At 38.3% G+C, this 26,421-nt stretch overlaps 1 protein-coding gene across 2 annotated transcripts in view; it reads right to left on the bottom strand.

The window, feature by feature from the left end:
• Positions 1–26,421, bottom strand: part of AP2B1 (adaptor related protein complex 2 subunit beta 1) — a 128,421-nt gene that overhangs the window by 85,351 nt on the left and 16,649 nt on the right. For both annotated transcript variants that reach the window (XM_039222627.1, XM_039222628.1), the window contains exons 4-9: positions 25,483–25,618; positions 23,192–23,437; positions 7,786–7,976; positions 5,554–5,775; positions 4,466–4,586; positions 4,242–4,337 (exon numbers count right to left, since the gene is read on the bottom strand). In XM_039222627.1, the coding sequence (XP_039078558.1) occupies positions 4,242–4,337; positions 4,466–4,586; positions 5,554–5,775; positions 7,786–7,976; positions 23,192–23,437; positions 25,483–25,618 (1,012 nt within the window). The remainder of the gene's footprint in view (positions 1–4,241; positions 4,338–4,465; positions 4,587–5,553; positions 5,776–7,785; positions 7,977–23,191; positions 23,438–25,482; positions 25,619–26,421) is intronic.

Raw genomic sequence — 26,421 nt, 5'->3', positions numbered from 1 at the left:
GAATACACAATTATAAAATATTGTTAAATGTAAACAACAAAATATTTGCCATAAAATTAGAAAATAACGGTGAGTTTTATAGAAGTTTGAGGTGAAGCACAATCTTCTAGGTGTGCCACGAAAAAACACCTGAGAATAAAACAACTCACTACACGAGGACACTTAACTTCTGTGAATCACAACTTCAAATGAAATCAAAAGGAAAACAAATTGGGAAACTGCTACAAAATGAAAGATTAATATATTTAATTATAAAAGATTTTTTAAAAATCACTGTGGAAAAAATAACCCATTGGGGAAAGGTGCAAAGGACATGAACAAGCAATTCCAAATGGCTAATACATGAAACAATGTTCACCTCCACCAGAGATCAAAGATTTGGTTATAAGGTCCTCCTTGTCTCGTTATTTGGAAAAAGAGCAAAAACTTTAAGTTCCTACAATAAGAGAGAGGCTAAATAAATTAGAAGCAATCATACATCATGTCTATAATGTGTATAAATGATATAAAAAATGATGTAAAATATTAATAACACTGTATAATTCAATGAAAAAGGCAGACCACAAAAGTAAATAACATTTTTAGAATTATCTCATTTTGTAAAAAGTACACCTGTGTTTGAAAGACTATACAAAGATTTAAAATCATGTCCAAATCATCTCTGGGAGGGTGGAACGGGATAGAAGAAAACAGTGTTCTATTTTTGTTTAAATTGTCTTATTTTATAATTTTATGTAGTAAATACATATGGTTTTCCTAGCAGGAAAAATACATTTGTTTTAAATTAAGGGATGAGACACACATCAGTATCTTATCCTGATCTGTAGTAAACACCACAAAACAGAAGACTAGGAAGTGAGAACTTATGAGTGGCTTAATCTCTCTCAAACAAATAAATAAAAATCACTTGATTTTACTCAGAAGACTAAAAAGGACCAAGAGTTTATCTCCTCCCTGAAGAAACAGGTATACCTTGTAAATACATACAACTCTGGTAATCACACCCCAAGAAAGCTAGGGGAGGGATGAAGTAAAATCTACTAAAAAAAAAAAAAAGCAAAAATAGACAAAAGTTACAGGAAAAAAACAGTATTATTGGACTGTCTTTCTAGTACTATTTACGGATTGAGCAGCTTACTGCTTAATCTTTAACCTAACCAACTTAATAACAAAATTATATCTATTTTTTTTCACCTCAGATTACTTACAGCAACATATAAACACCTATATTTACACTTATAAAAATACAACTCAAACTCTTAAAGACACCTCAATTTGCTAGTAGGCCATTCTCTCCCAGCTGAGCATTAAACTAACATTCATTTCTTTCTCATTTGTCATATCTCTGAAACCAACTACACATTAAAAAAAGGGTAAGACGCTCTGAGAGGATGCACTGGCTCAGTTTAGAGGCTGTACAGGAAGTCTATTACAACTCCCTTGCTGTCTCTTCCCCCTTCCCGTGAATGTTTTATTAGAAACAGACAATCATTGGGGCGTCTGGGTGGCTTAGTTGGTTAAGCGTCCGACTTTCGCTTAGGTCATGATCTCGCGGTTCGTGGGTTCGTGGCCTGCGTCGGGCTCTGTGCTGACTGCCAGCTCAGAGCCTGGAGCCTGTTTCAGTCTGTGACTCCCTCTCTCTCTGACCCTCCCCTGCTCACGCTGTCTCTCTCTCTNGCTCTGTGCTGACTGCCAGCTCAGAGCCTGGAGCCTATTTCAGTCTGTGACTCCCTCTCTCTCTGACTCTCCCCTGCTCACGCTGTCTCTCTCTCTCTCTCCTAGAAATAAATACAACATTAAAAAAAAAAAAAGAAAAGAAAAGAAACAGACAATCATTGCTTCTCTGACCCCAATAACTATGTTTGGGCTAGACACCTCTTTCCAACTGATAACCTTCAGGACTGAATCAGGTCTAGGAAAAGTGCTCCAGCAAATCAGGCAACCTGAGATAAGAGAGCACTTGCTAGAAAGCTGATTTTACACTTTCAAATTCTTTCCTCACATGCTATCATATTCCTACCTGGGCATCCCAAATCAAAGGAAGAGGTGAAAGCCATTATATCCTTTCCAGCAGATTATGGACTACTTTCCCATCAGTCACAATACATAGCATTATCAGCCTCTAGGAATCCAGATGGAGAACACATTCTAGTAATTTCAGTGATAGAAACTTTCTTTTAACTTTGGAATGATATATAATTTTGTATGAGTCTAGAGCTTTGCAAAAGATGTCAATAAGGCAATGACAGTCTGGCAATGAGAAGCACAAAATGACTCTCATGCTGCGAAAATCTCTGAAAATTATCTAATAGTAAATGAGTGGCGATACTTCAGTAAGAAAAGAATGTGAAGAGTGGTGACAAAAAAGATGTATCAAGGGGCGCCTGGGTGGCTCAGTCAGTTAAGTGTCCGACTTCGGCTCAGGTCATGATCTCACAGTTTGTGGGTTGGAGCCACACATCAGGCTCTGTGCTAAGAGCTAGCTCAGAGCCTGGAGTCTTTTTCGGAATCTGTGTCTCCCTCTCTCTCTGACCCTCCCCTGCTCACTCTGTCTCTCAGAAATAAATAAAAACATTTAAAAAAAAAATGTATCAAGATCCAATAAAAAGACTTCCCTATTTCTCAGTGGAACAAGAGTATATTAAGTATCTGAAGTAACTAAACTATCAGAACCAGGAGTAATTAACTTCTTGCTCCAACACTAGCCCACTAAGTGATTTATCAATGGTAATGCATAAAGCAGCACTGTCTTGAATAAAAAGAAGGCTAATTAGGAACTTGGCTTTCATGGATGCTTCTCTGACACAGCATCTGTTTCCTTCTGTTCCCATGAAGTATTGGACCACACAGTAAAAATTTATTTTAGTATCCTTGAGAAATCAGATGGTCCAATCCTCTGACTCTAAGCAGAACTGCATATAGTCAAGTAGCAAGAACAAATATGGAGCTCTGAATCCACTACATCATAGTGAACAGAGGTTTTTATTAATTTCAGTAAATTCCTGAATAATGAAAAACAAATGGAGGACTGGTGACTAATGAAGCAGAGCAACGTAAACTATAGCTCATAATACCTACTGGAAGGCCACGACCAAGCTAAAAATTAATCTCTCCCTCTCAGATCACAGAGAAGCTCTTTCAGAGGACTTTCAAGTAAAAATCAACTCCCTGCCCTACACCAGAAACCTATTGGTCAGCAGCCCTGCCTATGCTCACAGAAGTCCTGATGGTCTTTTCTGTCATCTCATTCTTTTTTTTTTTTTTTTTTTCTGTCATCTCATTCTTAAACAATTTAAATGGGCTACAATTTACTACATGCATGATATATGCCTCAATTAAAAAAATATATATGCAGGTCTATATATAGACCTGCAGCAGTCACCATACAACACTCCAGACAATTAAATCTGAACTGCAGAAACAAAACACTATAATTCATATTGCCAGAGACTCAAGAAGCTATCTCAATCACACAAAAAGGAAAATGTGATTAAAGAAGACCAATAGCAAGAAAGTGCTATAAAGAGAGGCCATATGGAACGATGACTGTGCAGAGGCCAAAAAAGTGGTAAGCCAGACTGGGGCAAGTGAGAGGACAGAGGACTGGAAGAGACAAGGGATTAGGACAAAAGAAGGTTTACACATTTGATGCTATGCTTGAAAAGTCTGGATGGCAGAAGATAGGGATGCATTGAAGACATATAATGCAAGAAAAAAAGAAAGGTCATTATAGAAACTCCAGAAATAATAAAAGCCTCTATAGGAAAGAAAATATAACCAGTATTGTACTGGTTCAATATATTTGGTCATAATATGCATGGTAAGTTTTGCAACCTTTAGTTGATAGGAAAATAAACAAAGGCATATTATCTCTATCTACAAAGATAATCAATACAGGAGCAAACACCTCATGATCTAACTATGAGAGAAGAGGAGGGTTCAAGTAGGAACGGTGGGGTACATGAAGAATGTTACTTCCTGTTACATATGAAGCACAAAGTTAACAGATAATGTCTACAACTGGTAAATCAATAAATATCATAAGCATATTATTTAGAAATATGGAAGGACAGTCAAAATAACTGAAACTACAAAGAGTTAAAAATTATTCCCTCTGGGAATTTTATCTAGGGGATTTATTATTTTAATAAAGTTTTAAAATATAAAATATATTTTAAAGGAAGGAATGAAGAGAACACTTCAAATCCCATAATATGATCACAACTACACCAGACACTTGCCTCCACTTTGATGGCACACCGCCCAATGGCCCGTACAGCTTTGCGAACAAAGTCAACATCCACCTCTGTGGCATATTCCTTTAATTCTGCCAGAACCTGTTAAAAATCCAGGAAGGAGACAATCATTAAGGATTCTCAAACAGCAATTTCATGGCCTTGCTTTTTCTGAAGACCAGAACTTAAGATCTAAGTGATTTAAAACCTGAGTCTGCTTTACATCTGACCTGAGCAATGTTGGCTTGGGAGGCCAAACGAATCATGATGTCCAATTTCTCTAGTTTAACATAGATGGGATCATTGTACTTCACAAAGAAGACTTTGATTTCCTGCTTCAAGATTTCGGGCCTGCAGTACACAGAAACACAAGAAAAGGAAGATAAGGAAGATGAGGCATATACTGACATATGCTTTTAACTCTGTACTAATATCTAATATGTGCCTCTCTGCTCCTATTCACTCCTCCCTCCCCATCCAAAAAACTTCACCAAGTTCCTTTATACCCCTCTAACCAGTTCCCCTTTTGGCAATTTTTAAGGGTTAGGATATATACTGCTAAGAACTGCTGGAAGAACAGTCTGGCTCAAAACCACGGCCTAAAACGTATGAAGCAGGCACAGGCTGGCATACTATTAAGAGGCCCTTCAGAAAACAAATTAAATTGGAGAGCAGCACTAGGTATTTATCACAGGAATGCTCCAAAAAAGCAACTATTAGCCTCCTCACGCTGGGCAAGCTGCTCTGCCATTCAACATGTTCATTTCCATACATTAAAAAGAAGTTGGGGCAGGGGGGAGGGGGGCACCTGGGTGGCACAACTGGTTAAGCATCCGACTTTGGATGGCCCAGGTCATGATATCAGTTTGTGGGTTTGAGCCCCATATCTGGCTCTGCACTGACAGCTCAGAGCCTGGAGCCTGCTGCATATTCTGTCTGCTTCTCTCTCTCTCTCTGCCCCTCTCCCACTTGTACTCTATCAAAAATAAACAAACACTGAAGCGCCTGGGTGCTTCAATCAGTTGAGCATCCAACTCTTGATATCAGATCAGGTCATGACCTCACGGTTCTTGGGATCAAGCCTTGTGTTGGGCTCTGAGTTGATAGCATGGAGCCTGCTTGGGATTCTCCCTCTCCTTTTCTCTCTGCCCCTCTCCTGCTCACACATACTCTCTCTCTCTCTCACATACTCTATTTGAAAAATAAACATTTTTTAAAAATAAAAATATATCAGTAAAACTTAATACTCTAATATTGATATTATTAAGCTTAATTCAAAATCACAAACACTTTAATCACCAATTCGTGGTTTCCCAACCTTTTCTGGACAATGAGATTGATATTCCTCAGGGCAACGTACTGCACCTCTGGCTCCCCAGACAGCAAAGTGACAAGTGGAGGGGCCAACTTCTTCAGCAGCATATTGTAGTAGTCAGAGTCCTTGGATAACAACTCTAGAAACTTCATTAGGACTTTTACTGCTGAAAGCACCACTGCCGAGTTGGCATGAGATAGCCGGGGAGTTACACGCTCACAGATGCTGAGGTGAAAGAAGGAAAATTAAGATCTTGAATTAAAATTTTTTTGCTCAATCCAGTCCGTGATGTATGTGTCAGGGTCCCATGGTCCCACTATCAAGAAACTAGAGAATCAGTTAGGAAAGTCAAAGTTCCATGTGTAGACAAAACTAGGATCCTATACTGCGGACCCCTCATTCCCAGCGAACTATAGGCAGAGCAGATACATCAGAAGACCTCAGGAAACCAGCAATAAGGGATGTTCAAACTGCAAGGAAACTAGGAATTACCCAAAATACTTGAGGCTCACACCATTTACCTTCCTGTTTGCCAGTTGTCTGTCTCCCCATATTACATAAGGGCTTCCTGCCTCATAGCCCATTTCTCCTCAACTTCTAGGATGTCAAATTAAGTTCTAAGAGTTACTTCATAGTGAGAGATGCCAACCATCTGTGACTGAAGGTGTCATTATAAGATTCAGGAGGAGTTGACCAGGAAACTATTCAACTCCTTGCCTTCATGCTTAAGGAAATCTCTGAAAAGATTTGTAAGTAACAGAATACCATTGCAATATTCTCCCATACCCTTTCCCCATTCTCCTAGCCCCTGCTACCTATGCTTAAAGGCCTCACTAAATCTTGAGTATTTAATTATCTGTTGAGGGCTCTTCAGAAATTAATCTAATTTTGATAGCTCACGAGAGGCAAGCTGATTATACTCAGTTAAGGATTCAAGATAAAATTAAGTTGGGCTTCTCTCCCTTCCTCCTATATCTAATTGGCTTACTCTCTGACTTCCCTCAGCTCTTGGGTCTTTACACAAATACCGTAACCTTCTCAGCAACGCCTTCCCTGACCACCCTTCAATAAAACACAATTCCTCATCCCCAAATGTCCAGCATTTCTTAGATCTCCTCCTTACTTCATCTTTTTCATTAGTGCTTATCATCCTCTGATATGCTATATATACTTCTGTACCATCTCTCAGGATAACTGTTCTACAAGGACAACATTCTATTGACAGTGTATCCTCAGGGCCTAGAACAATGCCTGGCACACAGCATAGGTTCAATAAATATTTGCTAAGTGAATGAACGAGTAAGTATGAAATGTCAATGATCAACAAAAAATAAAATTCTCCATAAAGTTCTTTCTGTAAGATACTTTGATGGAAAGAAATGATCAGGGTGAGCTTTAGTTAGGTCCAGAGGGAACAAATTCCCAAACAAGTGAAGAGCGCTTACATTATGGTAGCTTGAGCTTCAGCCAGGCAAGGAAGGTTCTTATCTACCATAAGTAAAATATGTCAACTTTAACGAAGAGCCAACATTTCTTCAGAAGTACTTTACCTAGTATAGTGCCTATATATATGCAAAACGCTCAATAAAAATTGGTGATATAATTCCAATCCTGTAAACTAAAATGTGTGTAGGTACATATGAAACTTGGTAGTCAATTTGTGATAGTCAAAGAAAATTTACCAATTGGTAAAGGGCTGAGCACAACAATCCAGGTGCGCCTTCCAAAGTCGCCTCTAAATTCAGATCAATGTGCTATCTGTATCTAATGGAAGACACCATATATTTTGCAGGCTTCAATACATTTTCTCTATTATTGAATGATGGGTATAGTTCAGCTTAGTAACTAGTAATCCAGCCAATTACTATGTATCTAATAAAATGAAAAATTTGTCATTATGGTCAAAGACACTCAAAACCCTTTGTGTGACAAATGGCCAAAAACTGCTGTATGGGAGATGTGGAACCACAATGAGGGAGATTTTCGCAGAGGGTAAGTGTAGTATTCAAACAAGAAATGAAAAATACACATCTCTTAGGAAAAGTTATTTGTGCATGGTTTGCTCCACCTCCTAAAATGTTCCTAAATCCAGGGACAAAATACCATCAGGATAGCAGTATCTACCCCACAAGCCACAGACCTCTACCAACATTAGAGACCCTTATTCTAATACAGACAGTAGAATTTATTCAAGCAGGCAAGTCTCCCAGGTATTATCCAGGAAAACAGACTGACCTCTGAGCTTCCCGGTCATCTTTAGGGTTGTAATTAGAAAGGCAGTCCAAGATGAAAATCTGGCCCCATTCAGTGCACTCATTCAGGGCTGTCAGCAGCTTATTAATGTTCTGTGGGTTCAGATCAAGTAGGTTGCTGTTTGGGTGAGATTCACTGATTTCAGATAATGCTGCTACAGCATTAGCCACCACCTGGGAAAGAAACAGACATGACCTCGATTTACCAAGAACAGTACAATTATAAACAAATACTAATCTTCTCTGGATTACTTCTTAGATCTCAACTCATAACCATTCCTGAACATTTTACTAGAACATTTCTAGTCAGCTAGAAACAGATAAACTGCTTTCAAAACATATTAAACCATCGGGGCGCCTGGGTGGCTTAGTCGGTTAAGCGTCCGACTTTCACTTAGGTCATGATCTTGCGGTTCGTGGGTTCGAGCCCCGTGTTGGGCTCTGTGCTGACTGCCAGCTCAGAGCCTGGAGCCTGTTTCAGTCTGTGACTCCCTCTCTCTCTGACCCTCCCCTGCTCATGCTCTCTCTCTCTCTCTCTCCTAGAAATAAATAAAACATTAAAAAAAAAAATATTAAACCATCAGTGATGGCATATATAGCTTCTTAGCGGTCAGGAACCCAGAATTAAAACAACTCATGTATTAGCAGAGAGTCACATAGGATTTAACTATTAAAACATTAACAATTTCAATAGTGTTCAACATTATCAACAGAATCAAGACATATAAACAGTTTTAAGATCAATGAAGTTTAAACATGAAATATGTACGTTAGGCAGGCAAAGGACAGAAAAATCTAGGCTAAATAATTTTAGAGCTGTATGGGTATGCATATATGGGGAAGTGGGGAGGTGATATCATCAATCATATCATGAGTCTCAGAGTAAGAAATTATGAGCTTGAAACCATAGTTCATTACTGAACATGTTTGGAGGTATTCCTCATCTGAAAACTGGGGATAATTTAATCCACTTCACAGATTAGTTTTAGTTTGAGGATCAATCAGATCCTCATATGTATATGTGCTTTCTATAAAGCGTTATGCAAATTTAAGATGGTACAATTATTATAACTCTTCAAGACTAAGTTGCACAGGTTTTCACATTAACATCTATGAAACTAAGTTGCATTTAATAACCAAAGTCATGTCAGTTTAATAGGAAATACATTTCTTTCCAAGTAATACAAAAAATAACTATCTTATAATCAATGCCATATCAGACTCAATGAAATAAATACCTCAAATGTAACCTTTTCAGGCAGCATGATATATGAAAAACTGCTACCAAATATAAGAAAGTACACTTGTATCCTGACTTATAGATCTGGAAATCCATACTAGCTGCAAGAAAAAAAGTGAACCTTTATCAAAATTACAAATTATTGCTGATATAACTAATCAATTATAGTTAATGAATACTTAAAGTACTTAAAAAATTGCAAAAACCAAAAATAAAAACACACACAAGAAACTATACTATGGTCATATACAAGTGAATGTAAAACAAAAAATTTTTTAGGGGTGCCAGGGTGGCTCAGTTGGTTAAGCGTCCGACTTTGGCTCAGGTCACAATCTCATGGTTCATGAGTTCAAGCCCCGCATCAGGCTCTGTGCTGACAGCTCAGAGCCTGGAGCCTGCTTCAGATTCTGTGTCTCCCTCTCTTTCTGTCCCTCCCCTGTTCATGCTCTGTCTCTGTCTCTCAAATACAAATAAGACCATGAAAAGAATTTAAAAAAAAAAATTTTTTTTAATGTTTAAATTTGAGAGAGAGACAGACAGACAGAGCATGAACAGGGGAGGGGCAGACAGAGGAATACACAGAATAGGAAGCAGGCTCCAGGCTCTGTGCTGTCAGCACAGAGCCCGACACAGGGCTCAAACTCATGAAACGTGAGATCATGACATGAGCCAAAGTCAGATGCTCAACCCACTGAGCCACCCAGGCGTTCCTAAAACCACATTAAAAAAAAAAAAACAAAAACACAATTTTTTGAAGTAATCTCTATGTGCAATGTGGGGCTCAAACTCAAAATCCCAAGATCAAGAGTTGCATGCTTTATCAACTGAGCTAACCAGGCACCCCTAAAGCCCCATCTGCAGTAAGGCTTCCAGATGTCACTAAAAACAAGCAAGGTTAAGACTGAATACAAATATTCTCTAAGTATCAATGAAGTAAGAGATAGCAACTTTGGTCATTTATTAAAAATGTTCAAACGTCAACTCATTCTTAGTTCTCACTGAAGTCCCTTGCTAAAAGCTTAAGAAATTAAGAGTTGTATTATTATCCTTTTGCCAGCAAGAAAAATCATGGCCACAATTCAGCTATTGATTTTATACAATTTGTTCAAAGCTTTTATTTATTTTGAGAGAAAGAGAGCACAAGGGGTGAGAGGAAGAGAAACAGAATCCTAAGCAGGTTCCAAGACATCAGTGCAGAGCCTGATGTGGGGCTCAAACCCACAAACCCTGAGATGATGACCTAAGCCAAGATCAAGAGTCGGACGCTTAAGTGACTGTGCCCCTCAGCTATTGATTTTACTAGCTACCTTATCTGAGTAGTTTGCAGACTATCCTAGCATTTATCCTAGAAGATAAATGTCTAGAGAATATGATTTTTTAATTACATAATGATGTCTGACAATATTCATAATTACATAAAAGGTATGATGCCATGAATGAATCCTCCTCAGCTATAATTTAGCTATTACAAAATCCCAAGATAAAAAATCAAAGGCTCACTCGTAAGTATGATTATAGATATAACTTTATTGCTATTAAGACAAATCAGGAAGAATTGTCTAGTCCACATACCACGTGGTAGCATGTATGAAGTTCTTTTCTGACTTAATTTTTATATGCTATCATCAAGCATGGATAAACAAGGGGCATGAAGAGTGAAATGCTAATCCTCTCCATCATCTCAGGTGCTGTACATGCAGGGAAAAGAGACTTCCCATGTTTTTTACACATGATAGACATGATCATATTACAAAGATCAAAATGTCATGTTGGAAGACCAAATGCCTGTTTTCAAACTATTACTGCCAACACATGCCCAATTTTGGTTACCAGCTGTCCAAGATAAGATGTCCTACCGCAACTTACCGTTTTTGCCATTAAATCCTTTTGATGTTAAAAAAAATGACTTGTTAAATATGAAGTCTGCTAATAAGAAATGTAGAAAAAGAAAAGGTCAGAATTGAGGGAATCAAAAAAAAAGCAATGTGGAGGAAGAGAACAGAATGAACAATTAGAATTCCTCTGTCATTATCATAGGCAATTGAAAATTAAACTAAGTGTATAATGCAGCTAATGAAGTATATGGTCTGGTAGCAAAATAAGGCAATTTCCACTCATTGTCACATTAAAACAAAAAAGGAAATAGGGAAAAGTAAATGTAATTAAAAGATCCAGAGAGACCAGATTATAGGATTATGTTTAGAAAGGCCTGCACTGAGAAAAGAGATTACTGCCAAACAGTCACTGAGCCAATAGCCAACTAGCAAAAATGCATCCCCAATAACAAAATTCCACAGTTCCTCTAAAACTTCTCCATGTTCTTCTGTTCTGCCTTCCACTTTCATCTCCTAACCCTCACAGGCTGTTATGATTTTAGAAACATACTAAGGTGGGCCTGTAGGGACTGCGTAGTGTTCTTCCAGTCATTAAGCCACGTTTCTCCCACTCTAATGGAAACTTAAAATAAGCTAGTCACACAGAATCTAAGGTAGACAGAGAAAAAAGACCGACTTCAAGACAGCAGCTAGGTGGCTGGGGTAACAGGACAATTCACTTGTCGATGTTTACACTTGGCTTCTTTGGAATTTTGTACTATGTACATAACACATATATTGTTTATTTGTAAAAATAAACTTTAAAAATGACAGATTAGAATTTAAGATTTACTTCCTTTATCCAGAAAGACTTTTCCAAACAGTAATTCAACATAATAAATAAAAAATCTAACCCTTAAGTAACCACCTTAATATACCCACGTATTAAAACAAAGGTTATGTCTCTTTCAATTGAACTAACACTTTGAATTTGAATTAAGACTAACATGCGTAACATTATCTCCTCTGGAAAATTGGCATTTGTCTTAGGAAACACTGCCAGGAAGAGAACAGCCTTTTAACTATAATCTTAAAAAAACTACAGTTCCCAAGAAAGAAAGCAGTTTCCTTTTTTTTTTTATAATTTTTTAAGATTTTTTAAATGTTTTTTTATTTATTTCTGAAAGAGAGAGAGACCGCGCACATGAGCAGTGGAGGGTCAGAGAGAGAGGAAGACACAGAACCTGAAGCAGGCTCCAAGCTCTGAGCTAGCTGTCAGCACAGAGCCTTACGCGGCACTCGAACCTACGAACCGTGAGATCGTGACGTGAGCCGAAGTCGAACGCTTAACTGACTGAGCCACCCAGGGGCCCCTTAAGATTTTATTTTTAAGTAATCTCTACTCCCAACATGGGGCTTGAACTCACAACACCGAGATCGAGAGCTACATGCTCGGTCAACTGAGCCAGCAAGGCGACCTAGAAAGGAGTTTCTAAAGAAGTTTTGCTTTAAAAAGGCATTTATAAATAGAGTTTCTTAAATGAGTTTTCTCAGTACGTTAGTGGATTTATAAAAAGTTGGCATCTAGGTTACAAAGGAACACATAGTGTAAAATAATTTTTTTATTCATCTTGCCTACCAATTATGGTGTTTCTTGGGATGGCTGCAACTAAACACTCCTCCTCCCTACCCTAACCCCTTAGATCTAATGTGATACGAATACTTAATAGATAGATATTAAACACGAACATCTATATATTTATATACAAAAGCATATAAATAAATATAAAATCACACTCCATACTAGACACATCTTTCTCTGCCTTAACTACAGGCTTCTCTTCAATATGATAGTTCCTTATGGACCCTCGGAGCCACCATTTTTAAGGTAAGCAAGTTGTGGTTTTTTTATTTTTATTTATTTCTGGGGGGGGAGAGAGAGAGAGAGAGAGAGAGACAGCATGAGCAGGGGAGGGCCAAAGAAAGAGGGAGATACAGACTCTGAAATAGGCTCCAGGCTGAGCTGGCAGTCAGCACAGAGCCCGACGCGGGGCCCGAACCCATGAACCACGAGATCATGACCTAAGCGAAAGTCGGACGCTTAACTGACTAAGCCACCCAGGCGCCCCAAGCAAGTTGTGTTTTAACTTACTTTATACCATACCTAATAGAGAAGGCTGCGCAAAGGGGAAAAAAAAGACAGTAACTACTAAAATGTTTTGAACACTTACTATGTGCCATTAATCCTCACAGCAACTCTGAGGTAGTAGCTATCAAAATCCACCTATTACAGATAAGGAAACAGACTTTAAAAATGAATTTATAAATCGGTTTAGAGAAGTTAGTGATTTGTTTAGTCAACACAGCTAGCAAGGGATAGTACTTGAATATGAACTCAAGGTTTTATGTCTGATTCCAGTTTCTGAGCACTAATCACTCTGCCTTCAGCATTTACAGAATTGCCAGGAGCTGTGAACTTAGGCTGGGAGAAACAGAAAGCAAAATCAGAGTTGGAGGAGGATAATATAATAAAAACATTATATCCAGGCAAAGGTGATGTGCAGATTTATACAAGAAAAATGGATTCTTCTACTTCATATACTTCAAAGATAATCATATCCTGACAGCACTTAAAGAGGCGAGATTTATTATCCAGCTATAAAATTTGATTTATAAGCTACCCCTATCTGATATGCAACAATTATGAGGACATAAATTTGACCTCATTTTTTAAAAAGGAGCTAGAGCTGCAGGTATGTTAAAATAAAAATGATCCAGTAAAAAAAGAACTCTCGAAGAGAAATCCAGATCTCTTGATCTCCTTTATGAGAAATCTCTCACACATGTCCCTGTCCCTTTGACTTTCATCCTGCATCTCCATTTCCATAGCCTCAGAACCCAAGAAAGAGATCACTTTCCGGTACAATGACTTCCTCCTATTAACTCAGTTACTATCCAGAGAACTTTCATTTCCAGCAATGACCTTTAGGATCACATACTCTCTATACAGGTTTATACTTCAGTTTTCTTGTTCAATTTACAACCCTTTTGGCTGGTGCCCCTAAAGACTGAAATCAAGTGAAAGCATAATTGACCAAAAACTATTATGCTCAAATATACAGGTGGTTTACATATTTTATCCTCCTAAAAACCACTAGGAATCTCGCTTTCTTCTTTATGGAGTTGCTTCAAATGACATGTGAAAGCACAAGGCAACATGTATTTGTCCCAAGCATGTTTCAGTCCTGATCATCTCAAGGACACAATGACTATGCAGTACCAGTTAATATTTTTTTCCCCTCACCTAAGAAAAACTTAGAGCTCATACTTTAATCCAACACACTGTCCAGAATGTCCACAGATAATATGCCAACTATATTACATCCTATAATGTGCCATTCTCCCCCCCCCCCGCCCACACACACAATCTTCCCAGGAATAAGGAACTTGAGTCAACACGTCTGCCTGGCTAACTCAACACAGCTCATGATGACAAGAAAGTCTGTATACATGGTAACAATTAAGATTTACAAATAAGACTCAATAAAATTCATTACTTAAAGTGGCTTAAGATATGGTCTGACAAAATGCGAATATTCTCACACCACAAACAGATATCTACAAATAGACAAAAGGCACTCTTAACAATCAGGGTTACTTAGCCCACAGACCCTGAAATTACACTAGAGCAAGCTACAACACAAAAAAACACGTCATCATACCATTTACCTCCCTATGAGAACAAAGTAACTGCTTGCCACATTAAAAGCACTGAGATCATCTTAAAGGGAACACTAAGAAAGGAATGAGCTGTGTTTGGTATTACTATGTACAACAGATCCACTTTTCAAGAAGTTGTTGATGAATTGCTTTAAAGGGATTTCTGCAATGATGTAGTAACACTGTAAATAGCCCTAGCTTCATTTGTAAGTAAGCTGCCCTCAGAATTACCCTAAAGGCAATGTGTGCCTTTAAATAACATATACAAGGGGTGCCTGGGTGGCTCAGTCAGTTGGGTGTCCGACTTTGGCTCAGATCATGATCTCATGGTTTGTGGATCTGAGCCCCAGGTCAGGCTCTGTGCTAATAGCTCAGAGCCTGGAGCCTGCTTCAGATTCTGTGTTTCCCTCTCTCTCCGCCCTTCCGCCACTCATGCTCTGTTTCTCAAAAATAAATAAATGTTAAAAAATATTTAAATAAATAACATATACAAAAGAACTAAATCTTTTAAGAATAAATGTGCAAATGAAAAATCAACCCCTTTAAACTTATTAATCTCCAGCACCACAGAGACTATACAATATGGACCACAAATGGTAGTTCTACTATGAAGGGCTCTCTGCCAGGTTCAAGGTTAAGGGCTCTGCAAGCCCTCTCTCCTTCATGTTCACAACAACCCTACAAGAGAAATTTTATTTATCACCTCCACTTTGTAGATGAGGATAGAAAGAAGTCCAGGGAGCCAAGAAATGACAGAACCAGCATACAAACCCAAGTCTGTCTGGCTCGAGAGTCTGAGTCTTAACCACTATGCTATACCATACTGAGGGGAGAAAAATACCATTTCATAATTACAAAGCACTTTTCTGTTTTAAGAGACTTTCATACAGAGTGAGTCAAATCTTTATAAAAAGAAGTGATTAAATGCGATTTGGTATTTTGGATTGAATCCTAGAATAGCAAAAGGACATTTGTGTTGAAACAGGTGAAATTCAAATAAAATCTGTACTTTAGTTAATAATAATGTACCAATGCTAATTTCTTAGTTTAGACAAATGTGCCATGGTTATATAAGGGGTTAACATTAAGTGAAACTGACTGAGTGTATATGAGAACTTTCTGTACTATCTTTGCAACTTTTCTGTTATTCTAAAATTATCCCCTCTAAATGCACTTATTAAAAACAAAAACAGGGGCACCTGGGTGGCTTAGTCGGTTAAGCGTCCAACTTTCGCTTAGGTCATGACCTCACAGTTCGTGGGTTTAAGCCCCGCGTCGGGCTCTGTGCTGACTGCCAGCTCAGAGCCTGAGCCTGTTTCAGTCTGTGACTCCCTCTCTCTCTGATCCTTCCCTGCTCATGCTGTCTCTCTCTCTCTCTCTCTCTCCTAGAAATAAATAAAACATTAAAAAAAAATTTTTTTTAAAACAAAAACAAAAAACAAAATAAAACAAAAAAAACAAAACAAAAACCATAAGAACCCAGCGGGTACTTAAATGGCTCAGCTGGTTAAGTGTCCAACTCTTGATTTTGGCTCAGGTTATGATCTCACAGTTGTGAGATCAGGCTCTGCATGAAACCTGCTTGGATTTCTCTCTCTCTCTCTCTCTCTCTGCCTCTGCTCTGCTCATGCTCTCTCTCTCAAAATAATAAACTTTAAAAAAAATTATAAAAAGAATAAAAAAAGAACCCATAAGTAACAACTGAGAGAATAAAAACTGATAATGTATTTTTTAAAAAGTGAGAATCAAAGAAAGATTTCCAGAGTTTATTACACAGGAAACAAAAATCATTTACTTCCTCTATAAGCAGACACATAACAGCACTCAGATCAACTAGGGGGAAATTCAAGAGCTGGGCAGTTGGCCTTATATCAAAGCAGCCTTCAATGATTATACATACTCCTTTCCTGCAGAAACTGCTCCTCTTTTAGTACCAAATATAAAATTACTCACCTTGGGAACCCAGACAGACTGAACATATTACCTCCCACATTACTCTTATTAAGTGCCAACCACATACAGTCACTCTCACACATGCCTAAAATTCTAACAGCTCCAGAATTCCTTTATGGACTTTTAGATGAAGAGCATATGATGCATTTCTTATTTTACTTATGTATGAAATTATGCTTTAAAACTCTACTTATTAATATACACTTAGGGATAACAGAAATAATATAAAATACTAAATTAAGCAAAGTCATGAAGTTTTTCTATGTGTTCTAGAATGATCTTTAAGAGACAATTTAACATAGCCCACAAGGGCATCATTTATATTCTGATAAAAATCCTCAAATTTATGAAGTGATCTAGAGACTTGAGTTTTTCAATATGTACCATCTCAGACTGACAACAAATCACAACACAACTTTCTAAGGCCTAAATAAAAATAATGATAATCAGAAAGTATGTTCTCAATAGCTACAGTTTTATTAAGCATTTGCCATATATCAGGCTTTTTTTCTTTTTTTTTTTTTGAGAGAGACAGAGCATGAGCGGGCAAGGGGCAGAGAGAGAGGGAGACACAGAATCTGAAGCAGGCTCCAGGCTCTGAGCTGACAGCACACAGCCCAACGAAGGACTTGAACTCATGAACCAAACTGTGAAATTGTGACCTGAGCCAAAGTCCAATGCTTAACTGACTGAGCAACCAAGGTGCTTCTGTTGTTTATTTTTGAGAGAGAACGAGAGACAGAGTGACAGTGTGCACAAGTGGGGAAGGGGCACAGAGAGGGAAACAGAGGATCCCAAGTGGGCTCTGCACTGACAGCAGAGAGCCTAATGCCGGGCTTGAACTCACAAAACCTTGAGATCATGACTTGAGCCGATGTCAGATGCTCAATGAAACATTCAATGGACTGAGCCACGCAGGTGCCCCATGCGTTATTTAAATTTTTAAACTATTTCTTCATATTCAAAATAATTGAGTAAAATAAGCCTTATTACATTTTTATAGACAAGGAAACTGAAGCTCATTTTAAATAACTTGCTCAAGGCAATATTTCTACTAAATACCACAGCAGGACTCAAAACAGCAGCTACTCTGGCTCTAGATGGTTATATGCTATTTCCGTTATTTTTATAACCCAAATTTTTGCAAACTTAGCACTACTGACATTTGGGCTGCTCTAGGAGGCTGTCCTATACACTGCAGGATGTTTGAAGTATCCCTGGACTCTCCCCACTAGATGCTAGTAGCATCCCGCCCGTTAGTTGTGGCAACCAAAAGGGTTCCCAGATATTGCCAAATGTCCCCTGGGGAGCAACATTGCCCCCAGGTGAGCACCACTGCCATAACACCATGCTTCTTCCACATGCTGGTGGTGGTCGCCAAAAAGATGTGACTGCCATTTGACCTGTGAGCTGGCATCTGTCCACTCGAGGCTTCTCATCATATGCCTGTCCTTGGAATGTGGGTACTGCTTGTCTTTCACCTGCATGGTAGACGTGAATGAGCCCAGTTAAGGGATCCATGTCTTGCCGCTGCCCAAGACAATTCTCTCTGCTTATTAGAACTGCCACCTACCAGCCTGCCTCTTTCTTTGGTCTCTCTCTGCCCTCTGCTTACAGGGCAGATTACACCAAGGAAGCTCCCAGGAGGGTTACAAACAAACTGGCTAGCACACAGTCAAAATACACATTTTCTTCTGACAAAAAACATGTTATTTTTCATATCAGCTTCCCAGAATAATTTCCAATTAATAGAAGCTAGCAGTTTTAACCAGAACCTTTGTTATAGGCTATTCTGGGCCAAGCTGAGGCTATTCTGAGAACATACTGCTTGTGCAGAACACTTATCAAATAGAAATAAGTTTGCCACCTATTCTGTAACTTGTGCTTTGGCAGAGAGGATAGAGCAGTGGAAGTGGGGCCGCCCAGGGCAGCTCTCAGAGTACCTGATGGAAGCAGAAAGGAGAAGGTTTAGAAGCTATCACAAGGGCAAAGTCCTAAGCCAAGGGGACTCAGAGTGCCGAGTTCACAAACAAAAGCAAACACCTGTGACAGGGCTGCTGGGAGTCTCAGGAGAGGCAGGCTCTAGCATGAACATGCTAACTGAAGTCAGAATATCTCAAATGCCTCAGAGGAAAAAATAAAAACCATAGTAAAGGAGGGCAAAAAGCTACAAAACAGTCATTATCACTCAAAAGTGCACTTTTTTCTTGTAAATATATACTTGGTGCAAATTTTAAAACTTCTGACATCTATGAAGAAGTCATGGGAGCTATTCTGTAGCTCCAAAATGGCTGCTCATTCTGAATACACACTTGCTTTCAAAATAATGAAAACTAAAATCTGCATCTGAAAATAAGTTTGGCTCTAATTCTCTCAGAAAAGACTGTACTATATGAGTCTGTACAGCTATCAAAGGCATCAGGGCCTTTTAAGTTAATATTGTAGCAATAATGTTAACTCTGCCTAATGTCTACTTCATAGTTACAGGAGCAACAACTCTCATTCTCATGAGTTCCCATAAGCCAAGCACTTGAATATGTGGGTTTTTTAATTTTTTTGTTTATTTATTTTTTGAGAGAGAGACACACACAGAGCATGATCATGGGAAGGGCAGAGAGAGAGGGAGACAGAATCTGAAGCAAGCTCTAGGCTCTGAGCTGTCAGCAGAGCCTGATGTGGGGCTCGAACTCACAAACTGTGAGATCATGACCTGAGCTCAAGTCGGATGCTTAACTGACTGAGTCACCCAGGTGCCCCTTGAATATGTGCTTTATATGCCATAGCTCAATAAATACTCCCAACACCTTCCTACAATGGTGGCCCTCATTCGACAGAAGAGGAAACAACTCAGCGACATTGAGCCAGAATTTAACACGGATTTTTTTTTACTTCAAAGTCTATCTTTTCTCTTTCAAATATTATTTCACTGAAAGTCTGCTTTAACGGTTATAAATGGGATAACTGCAGGAAAAGGAGGTGTGTGTGATCCCCACAGAAAGACCGGGAAAGAAAACAAATCTATTACTCGCAGCAAGGTACCCTACTCCCAGGAAGGAGCTTGGAGAACAACATTTTACTCTCAGATTTCAAAGTCATTTCTGCAGGTGCTTTCACCTTTAGGATGCCCTTCTGAAGTGAGCTATAAGAAAATTACTAAGGCAGAACACCCCATGTTAATTTTTTTTTGCAAGAGATTCTGGTGCAGTGCTGCCACCATGTGGAACAACTTCTGAAAAAGTGTAACAAAATTACCTCTCCAGAACAGGAAAAGAGGACTCAAACATCAGAATAGGGAGCTGTTTCCATAGTAAACGCCTTAGATAATTAAAGGCCTTCATATGTTCAAAATGTTAACCATTTTGAGACAATAAAACAGTTCTAAATGTGTACGTGTGAATACACACAACTTGGTTAGAATCCTGGCTACATTACCACTAGCTGCAGGACTCGGGGATAACTGCCTAGGTGTACACTTCTTGATCTCAGCATGGAATAACGTCTATTGCATTGGGAAGACAGGAGAACAAAGTAATATATTGAAAGTAAAAGCATCTATCTGGCATAGAATGCATTTAAGTTTAAATTTCCCTTTTCCTAAGGACACATGGTCATCAGAAGCCTCCGAAATTCCTCAGATGTGTGAGCTACTAAACTTTACATTCACACACTCACCTCTTTCCTATCAACAGTTTTTGACCCAACTGATAAAAAAGGAAAATCAGTAGTCTAAATGCCAGTTGTAATATTTTTTGGCAAAAAGCAAGACTTACAACTGATATGAAAAGTATGGGTTTGAAATAAAAAGTAAGTGTGTGTGTCTGTTGGCTATCTTAACAAACTTTTCAGTTCACTAAAACAAAAATGAAGAGCCCAAAAAATGATGTGAATAGGAGTATGTAAAACAAGGCCAGGACAAGAGTAAGAAAGGCAAGGTACAAATTTAAGGAGACACTCCACTTCCAGGCTTCTGCAGGTATAGAGTTGGCACCTGAATGTACTGTACCATTTTAAATTTTGCACCCTGTGAGCCTTGCTTAGCACGCTATTGAACAATATCAAGGGAAAAGTTCTGCTACTGAGGAAAGTGACGAGAATCAAAAAAATTTCTGTTTAGACAGCGATAGGTCCAACAATAATTAATGCTTACACCTGCTCTAGGAAAAGTTTCTCAAAATCTACCAAGTGACCTTAAATTTTCTCTAAAAGTTTCCTCAAAGGTAACTTGTGAAAATCCCCTGAAATCACCTGATTTTCTGTAGTAAAAACAGATTAGGAAATTTTAAGAGTATTACAGTTTAATGTAATGTTGTATTAAATTTAAATAGAGACCCACTGATGTCTTGCCTATTTAAATTACTTACGTAGGTAGGTATGGCATGGGGGAAAAACAGGTAAAACAAGCCTACCATATGCTGATAATTACTGAATCTGACGATGGTAAATGGAGTCATTTCATTTATCTCTTGTTTTCATTTAGTCATTCTAATTTTGAATGTCTGAAAATTCCCATAATATAAAGTATCAATAAATAAATGGCATACATGTTACTTGAGAGTATGATGGGCTAGACAAAAACCAGCCCTTCCTCCATAATGAAAACTTAAAGTAAGTCAAATTAGTCTTGTCCAGAATTTTCCCATCCTCTCAACTGATCTGGACAAAGATATAAGTTCTAAGTGCTTGGGTACAGGAGGGGAGGGGAGGGGAGGAAAAAGGAAAGGAAAGAGAGAAAAAGCAAGTCTTTACCAAACTATCATTTACTCCCTATCCCTAATCATCTAATTTTACAGTTCTACTTTGAAGAGTTTACATTGGTGTAAAAATGCCTTTTTCTCCCCAAAATGGAATTGCCTAAATGAGTTAGAACTCACTTTCACCTCATTCCACTCCACATTCTTAGCCCCACTATTTCACAAGTTTCCATGAGTGCATGATATCCTGTTCATCTGGAGGCCCAAAATGTGGAGCATGGAAGCCAAATACTTTTCATCTTGTCCTCAGGTAGAATATTTCAAAGACAGCTGCTTTGAGTAACAGTGAAACAAAAGCAACACCAAAATACAACTTGGGACCAGCTACACAGTCTATAACACAGATACTAATACCTTATAAATTTCTTTTTTTTTTTTTAATTTATTTATTTTGAGAGACAGAACGCATGCAGGACAGGGGCAGAGAGACCGAATCCCAAGCAGTCTCTGCACTGTCAGCACAGAGCCTAATATGGGGCTCGAACCACAAACCATGAGATCACATGATATGAGCCAAAATCAAGAGTCAGGATGCTCAACCAACTGAGCCACCCAGACACCCCTATAAATTTCTTTCTTTATGGAATATAAAGGGGGGGAGGTCACGTGATCCTACTTGAGATGGAAAAAAAGGAAAGGTTGAATCTTCTAATATTGATGGTGACATCCTATCAGAAGTCATGGTTTAAGCACATCCACATCCGCTTTTGTACCCAGAAGGCGGCTAAAAAGATCCTGATGATAGTACCATAGTAACTTAAAAAAAAAAATTGGGTTTGCTTCATCCTTTGACCTTACTTAATACTAACCGTGAGGGAGAATAAACAGAAGCCAAGTCTACTCAAAGAAAAAGATGAACCAAATGAAATACCAAAGCAGATATCTGAGTGGGTAATTTGCAAGTGAGAGACAATGTCTATTTCAAGGCAAATTCCAAAAAGTTCAACAAAAAAAGTATTCAGAGATTACCCATCTGATTAACTCACGGTTATTCACCTCTAAGTAAATACTACATTAGGCAAAATGAGGAGAAAAAGTGGCCATATTCCTTCATCATCTCAGTAATGATACTGTGACCAATCACTCAATTCAAATGAGCTCCAGTTATTAGCAGAGTCAACATACCACTTGGGACTTTCTCCCCTTCATTATATGTACAAAGTTAAAAATGTTAATAAGAGAAATAAAACGTCTGCAAACTTTAAAGTGTTGTGTTCTAGCTACCAAATGTTTAATTTTTTTGTTAAGTTTATGTACGTATTTAGAGAGCGAGCAAGCATGAGCAGGGGAGGGGAAGAGAGAGAGGGAGAGAAAGAATACTAAGCAGGCTCTGCATCATTGACACAGAGCCCGATGTGGGGCTCAAGCTCACCAACCTGTGAGATCATGACCTGAGCTGAAACCAAAAGTCTGATGCTCAACCGACTGAGCCACCAAGGCACCCTAGCTACGAAATATTTAAAACATTAGATGTCAAGAGAGAATCTGTCTTAAAATTTTCCTGTAGAAGAATGCATGAAAATAATTAAGCAATAAATATAACTTTGTTCCTATTGCCACACTGCCAGAAAAGACCACAAACATCTATCTGAAAAGATCATCTTTAAAAAACTGCTATCAATTTAAGGTAAAATCCTCTTAAAAAATGATGAAAGAACTGGTTGCTGAGGAAATAACAGGGGTAGGTTTGATGCAAAGGTTTGCTTTAAGGCCCCAGTATTTCAGTAGTTGGTTTTTACCTCAGAAAACACCCACAGCGTGAGACAGATAATCGGAGGGACACACAGAATTCATGCTTCCCATAGTTAACCTAGGTTCCAATGCCCCAAACATACGATTTGTTTTAAACATGCTTTTAAAAGGGACCCATTTTAAAACACTGCCCTCTTTAGAGGAAGAGATGCTTGTTACCATTGGATTTGAATCTGCTATGAGATCCCGCAGAGAATCCAGAAATCCCTGATCCTCCACCATTTGGGCATTGATATCATGGAGTTTTGCCACACAAACTGCTGCTGTTTTCCGAACATAGGGATCTTCATCCTTCAAACACTTGTGGAGGGGCTCACAGAGATATTCTGTAATCTTGTCCACCCGGATGCACCCCATGGTCCTGACTGCCAAGGCCCGAATGAGAGGATTGGGATCTTCACAGTCCTTTAAAAAAAAAAAAAATCATTGACAGCTATAGGCGTACATGGTAACTAAAAGTAAATAGTCTAGTTTATACATGCCACAAAAGAATATTTCTTTAATGTAAGCTTCTAGTTACATTCTGTATCAGAAATCATCCCATGCTATTGTTTCCTAAGTACAAATCTTAGTTGCCTATTTAAGAGTTAACTTTAATTGTTTTATAAACAGAATGAAGAAATGCCCGGAAGGATTCATTCCAGGGCTGGGCAGCAGCTTGGCGAGTTGGTATTACCATCCCCATGGCTATTAGTGGACCTGCCTTAACAACAGAAAAAAAAATGAGGAATTGAAAAGATGTGTCCCACTCCAGAGCCAGTCTGCAAATATCGAGTAGAGAGAAAAGAGGTCTGGACTTTCTGGAGCCTGAAGCCAAGAGAGCAAAGGAGTGAGAAACTGGTTTAGGCCTGCCCTAAGTTCCTGGAGTTAAGCAGCAGAGAGGGTCTCTGAGATCCCAATTAATCTCCTTTTCCTTCTTTCTTTCTTTTTTTAATGACGAATTTATTTACTTAACTATTTATTTTTAAGTAAACTCTACACCCAAGTGGGGCCCAAACGCATAAACCCAAGTTCAAGAGTTGCATATTTTACCAGCTGAGCCAACCAGGCACTCCTACATTCTCCTTTATTAGCAAATGCTTCCATATACAGTACAAACAGAACACTCCTAGGCTAAAATGTAAGCTAAACTATGTTTCCAATGATGTAGTCCATCTATGAACCACCAGACAGAAAGAATAAAATGTTATGGTCTCTCTGATTCTGTACAATGTAGCTAAATACAGGTAGCTAAACACAGGAAAAGAACAAAAATTCCACAAGAAGGAAGAAAGCGTATTGTTTATTTTTCAAAACAGTGGGGAAAAATATATATTACATAAATATGTATATATGTATACACCTAAATATGTATATATGTATACATATACACATTAAATATGTATACATTTATATACATACCTATTAAAAAATTTTTACATGTATCAAATCTAATGATAGGAAAACTATGACTGCATGTTCAATAAGAAATTTTTTAATCGTCAGTTTTTTAGGATGTGACAATTGTATTGTAGTTATATTTAAAAAAGATCTTATTCTGACAAATGTTAAGGATGAAATAATTTTTTAATTTTTTTTTTATGTTTTATTTATTTTTGAGAGAGACAGACAGCATGAGCGGGCAAGGGGCAGAGAGAGATGGAGACACAGAATGTGAAGCAGGATCCAGGCTCTGAGCTGTCAGCATAGAGCCTGAATCAGGGCTCAAACCCGTGAACTGTGAGATGGTGACCTGAGCTGAAGTCAGCCACCCAGCCGACTGAGCCACCCAGGTGCCCCAAGAATAAAATGATTTTTCATCCTTATGATGTTTGGGATTTGCTATAAAATTATCTAGCAGAAGAATGAAGGGGGGTCAGGAAAGCATGTATGGGGAGAATAAACGAAACAACACTGGTTATGAGTTGTTAACTACTGAAACCACAAGATGGGGAGGAATTTATAATACGATTTCCTCTACTTGAATATGCTTGAAAGTTTCCATAATAAAAAAAAAAAATCTAGTGTTAAGACCTATTAAGTAAAATGAAATAGAAGCAGTAAGCTCCTGTGGTTTCCACTACTTCTAACTCATAAGCATAATTTTTACAAAGAGAAGATAAAATAAAGCCCAGGTTACTGAAACTACAATGATCTACCTAAGCTTTGTCAGCCTGGGTAGGTAAAACACTAACGCTTCTTCACCTGGTTTTCTTCTTCTATCTGGCAAGAACACCAAGACCAACTAACAGAAAGCTCTCCATATGGTCTGAACCAGATGACAAATGCTGGCATAAAGAAGGCTTAAAAACATGAACATTCCTAGTCACTGCCAGTACTCCTCCAGAGGCCCTCTTTTGGAACAGGGGTTGCTTATTTGCAATGCAGACATTAACTATATCAAGAAACACTTCTGAAAAGGTTACTTCAGGCAGAAGAGACTAGTCTTGAGTCCCTGGGGGAAATGTTACCTTCACAAAGCTGTTGACAGCCATGATGGCCATGTCTGGCTGACTCTTGGCATAGTTCATCAAATAGAGATACACGAGCTTCTTTAATTCCAGATTGTCGGTTTGCATACAGTTCACTACATCTGGAAAGAGAGAGCTGAGAGGAGAAAAGTTAGAAGAAAAATGAAAAGATGTTGGTGCCAAGATAATGGATAGAACCTGAAGAAATGGCCTTATTCTACAAAGTGATCTGATGCAAGGACAAATGTCCCCACGGTATATCTCATCGAGATGAATTTCTAAAGAAACTGTAACCCTGGTCTCAAGAAAGTCTCTAAAAATAGATTTTTAAAGAAACTTTTCATTACAAAAATTCTCTAACAAAATAGAAAGAGCAGTATAATGAACCCAATATATCCATCACCCAGCTATAAGCAAGAATTAATACACGTCCAATTTTGTTGATACATATCCGCAGTCCATTCTTAGTCCCTTCCCTATCCCATCTAGTTGCTCTGGATTATTTTTAACCAAATCCTAGATATCATATAATTTCATATATGATATTTTAAGGCATATCTTTTAGGAATGTTGTTTTGAAAAAATTGCAATCTTTATCACACAAATTAACAGTAATTCTCCATATCAATTCATTGTAGGTTCAACACACTATGGCTGCTATACTTTTTAATGTTCATATTCTATCCTTGGCCAGTGAGAACTTACTAAGTTTGCTCCTGAGTCCCTGGGATGTGACCCTGTATTTTCACCAGTTCCCTTGCTTTCTGGTAGGATACGATGCTCCATCCAGGATCACTTGGTACATTTCTTTTTAATTTTTTTTTTTTAACATTTATTCAGTTTTGAGAGACAGAGAATGAGTGGGGAAGGGGCAGAGAGAGAAGGAGACACAGAATCCGAAACAGGCTCTGAGCCATCAGCACAGAGCCCAATGCGGGG

The sequence above is a fragment of the Hyaena hyaena genome, unplaced genomic scaffold (genome assembly GCF_003009895.1).
Source record: "Hyaena hyaena isolate Hyena2069 unplaced genomic scaffold, ASM300989v1 scaffold_1167, whole genome shotgun sequence".
Taxonomy (NCBI): domain Eukaryota; kingdom Metazoa; phylum Chordata; class Mammalia; order Carnivora; family Hyaenidae; genus Hyaena; species Hyaena hyaena.
Note: the sequence above shows the minus strand (reverse complement) of the source record. Positions and strands in the feature narration are given on the sequence as shown.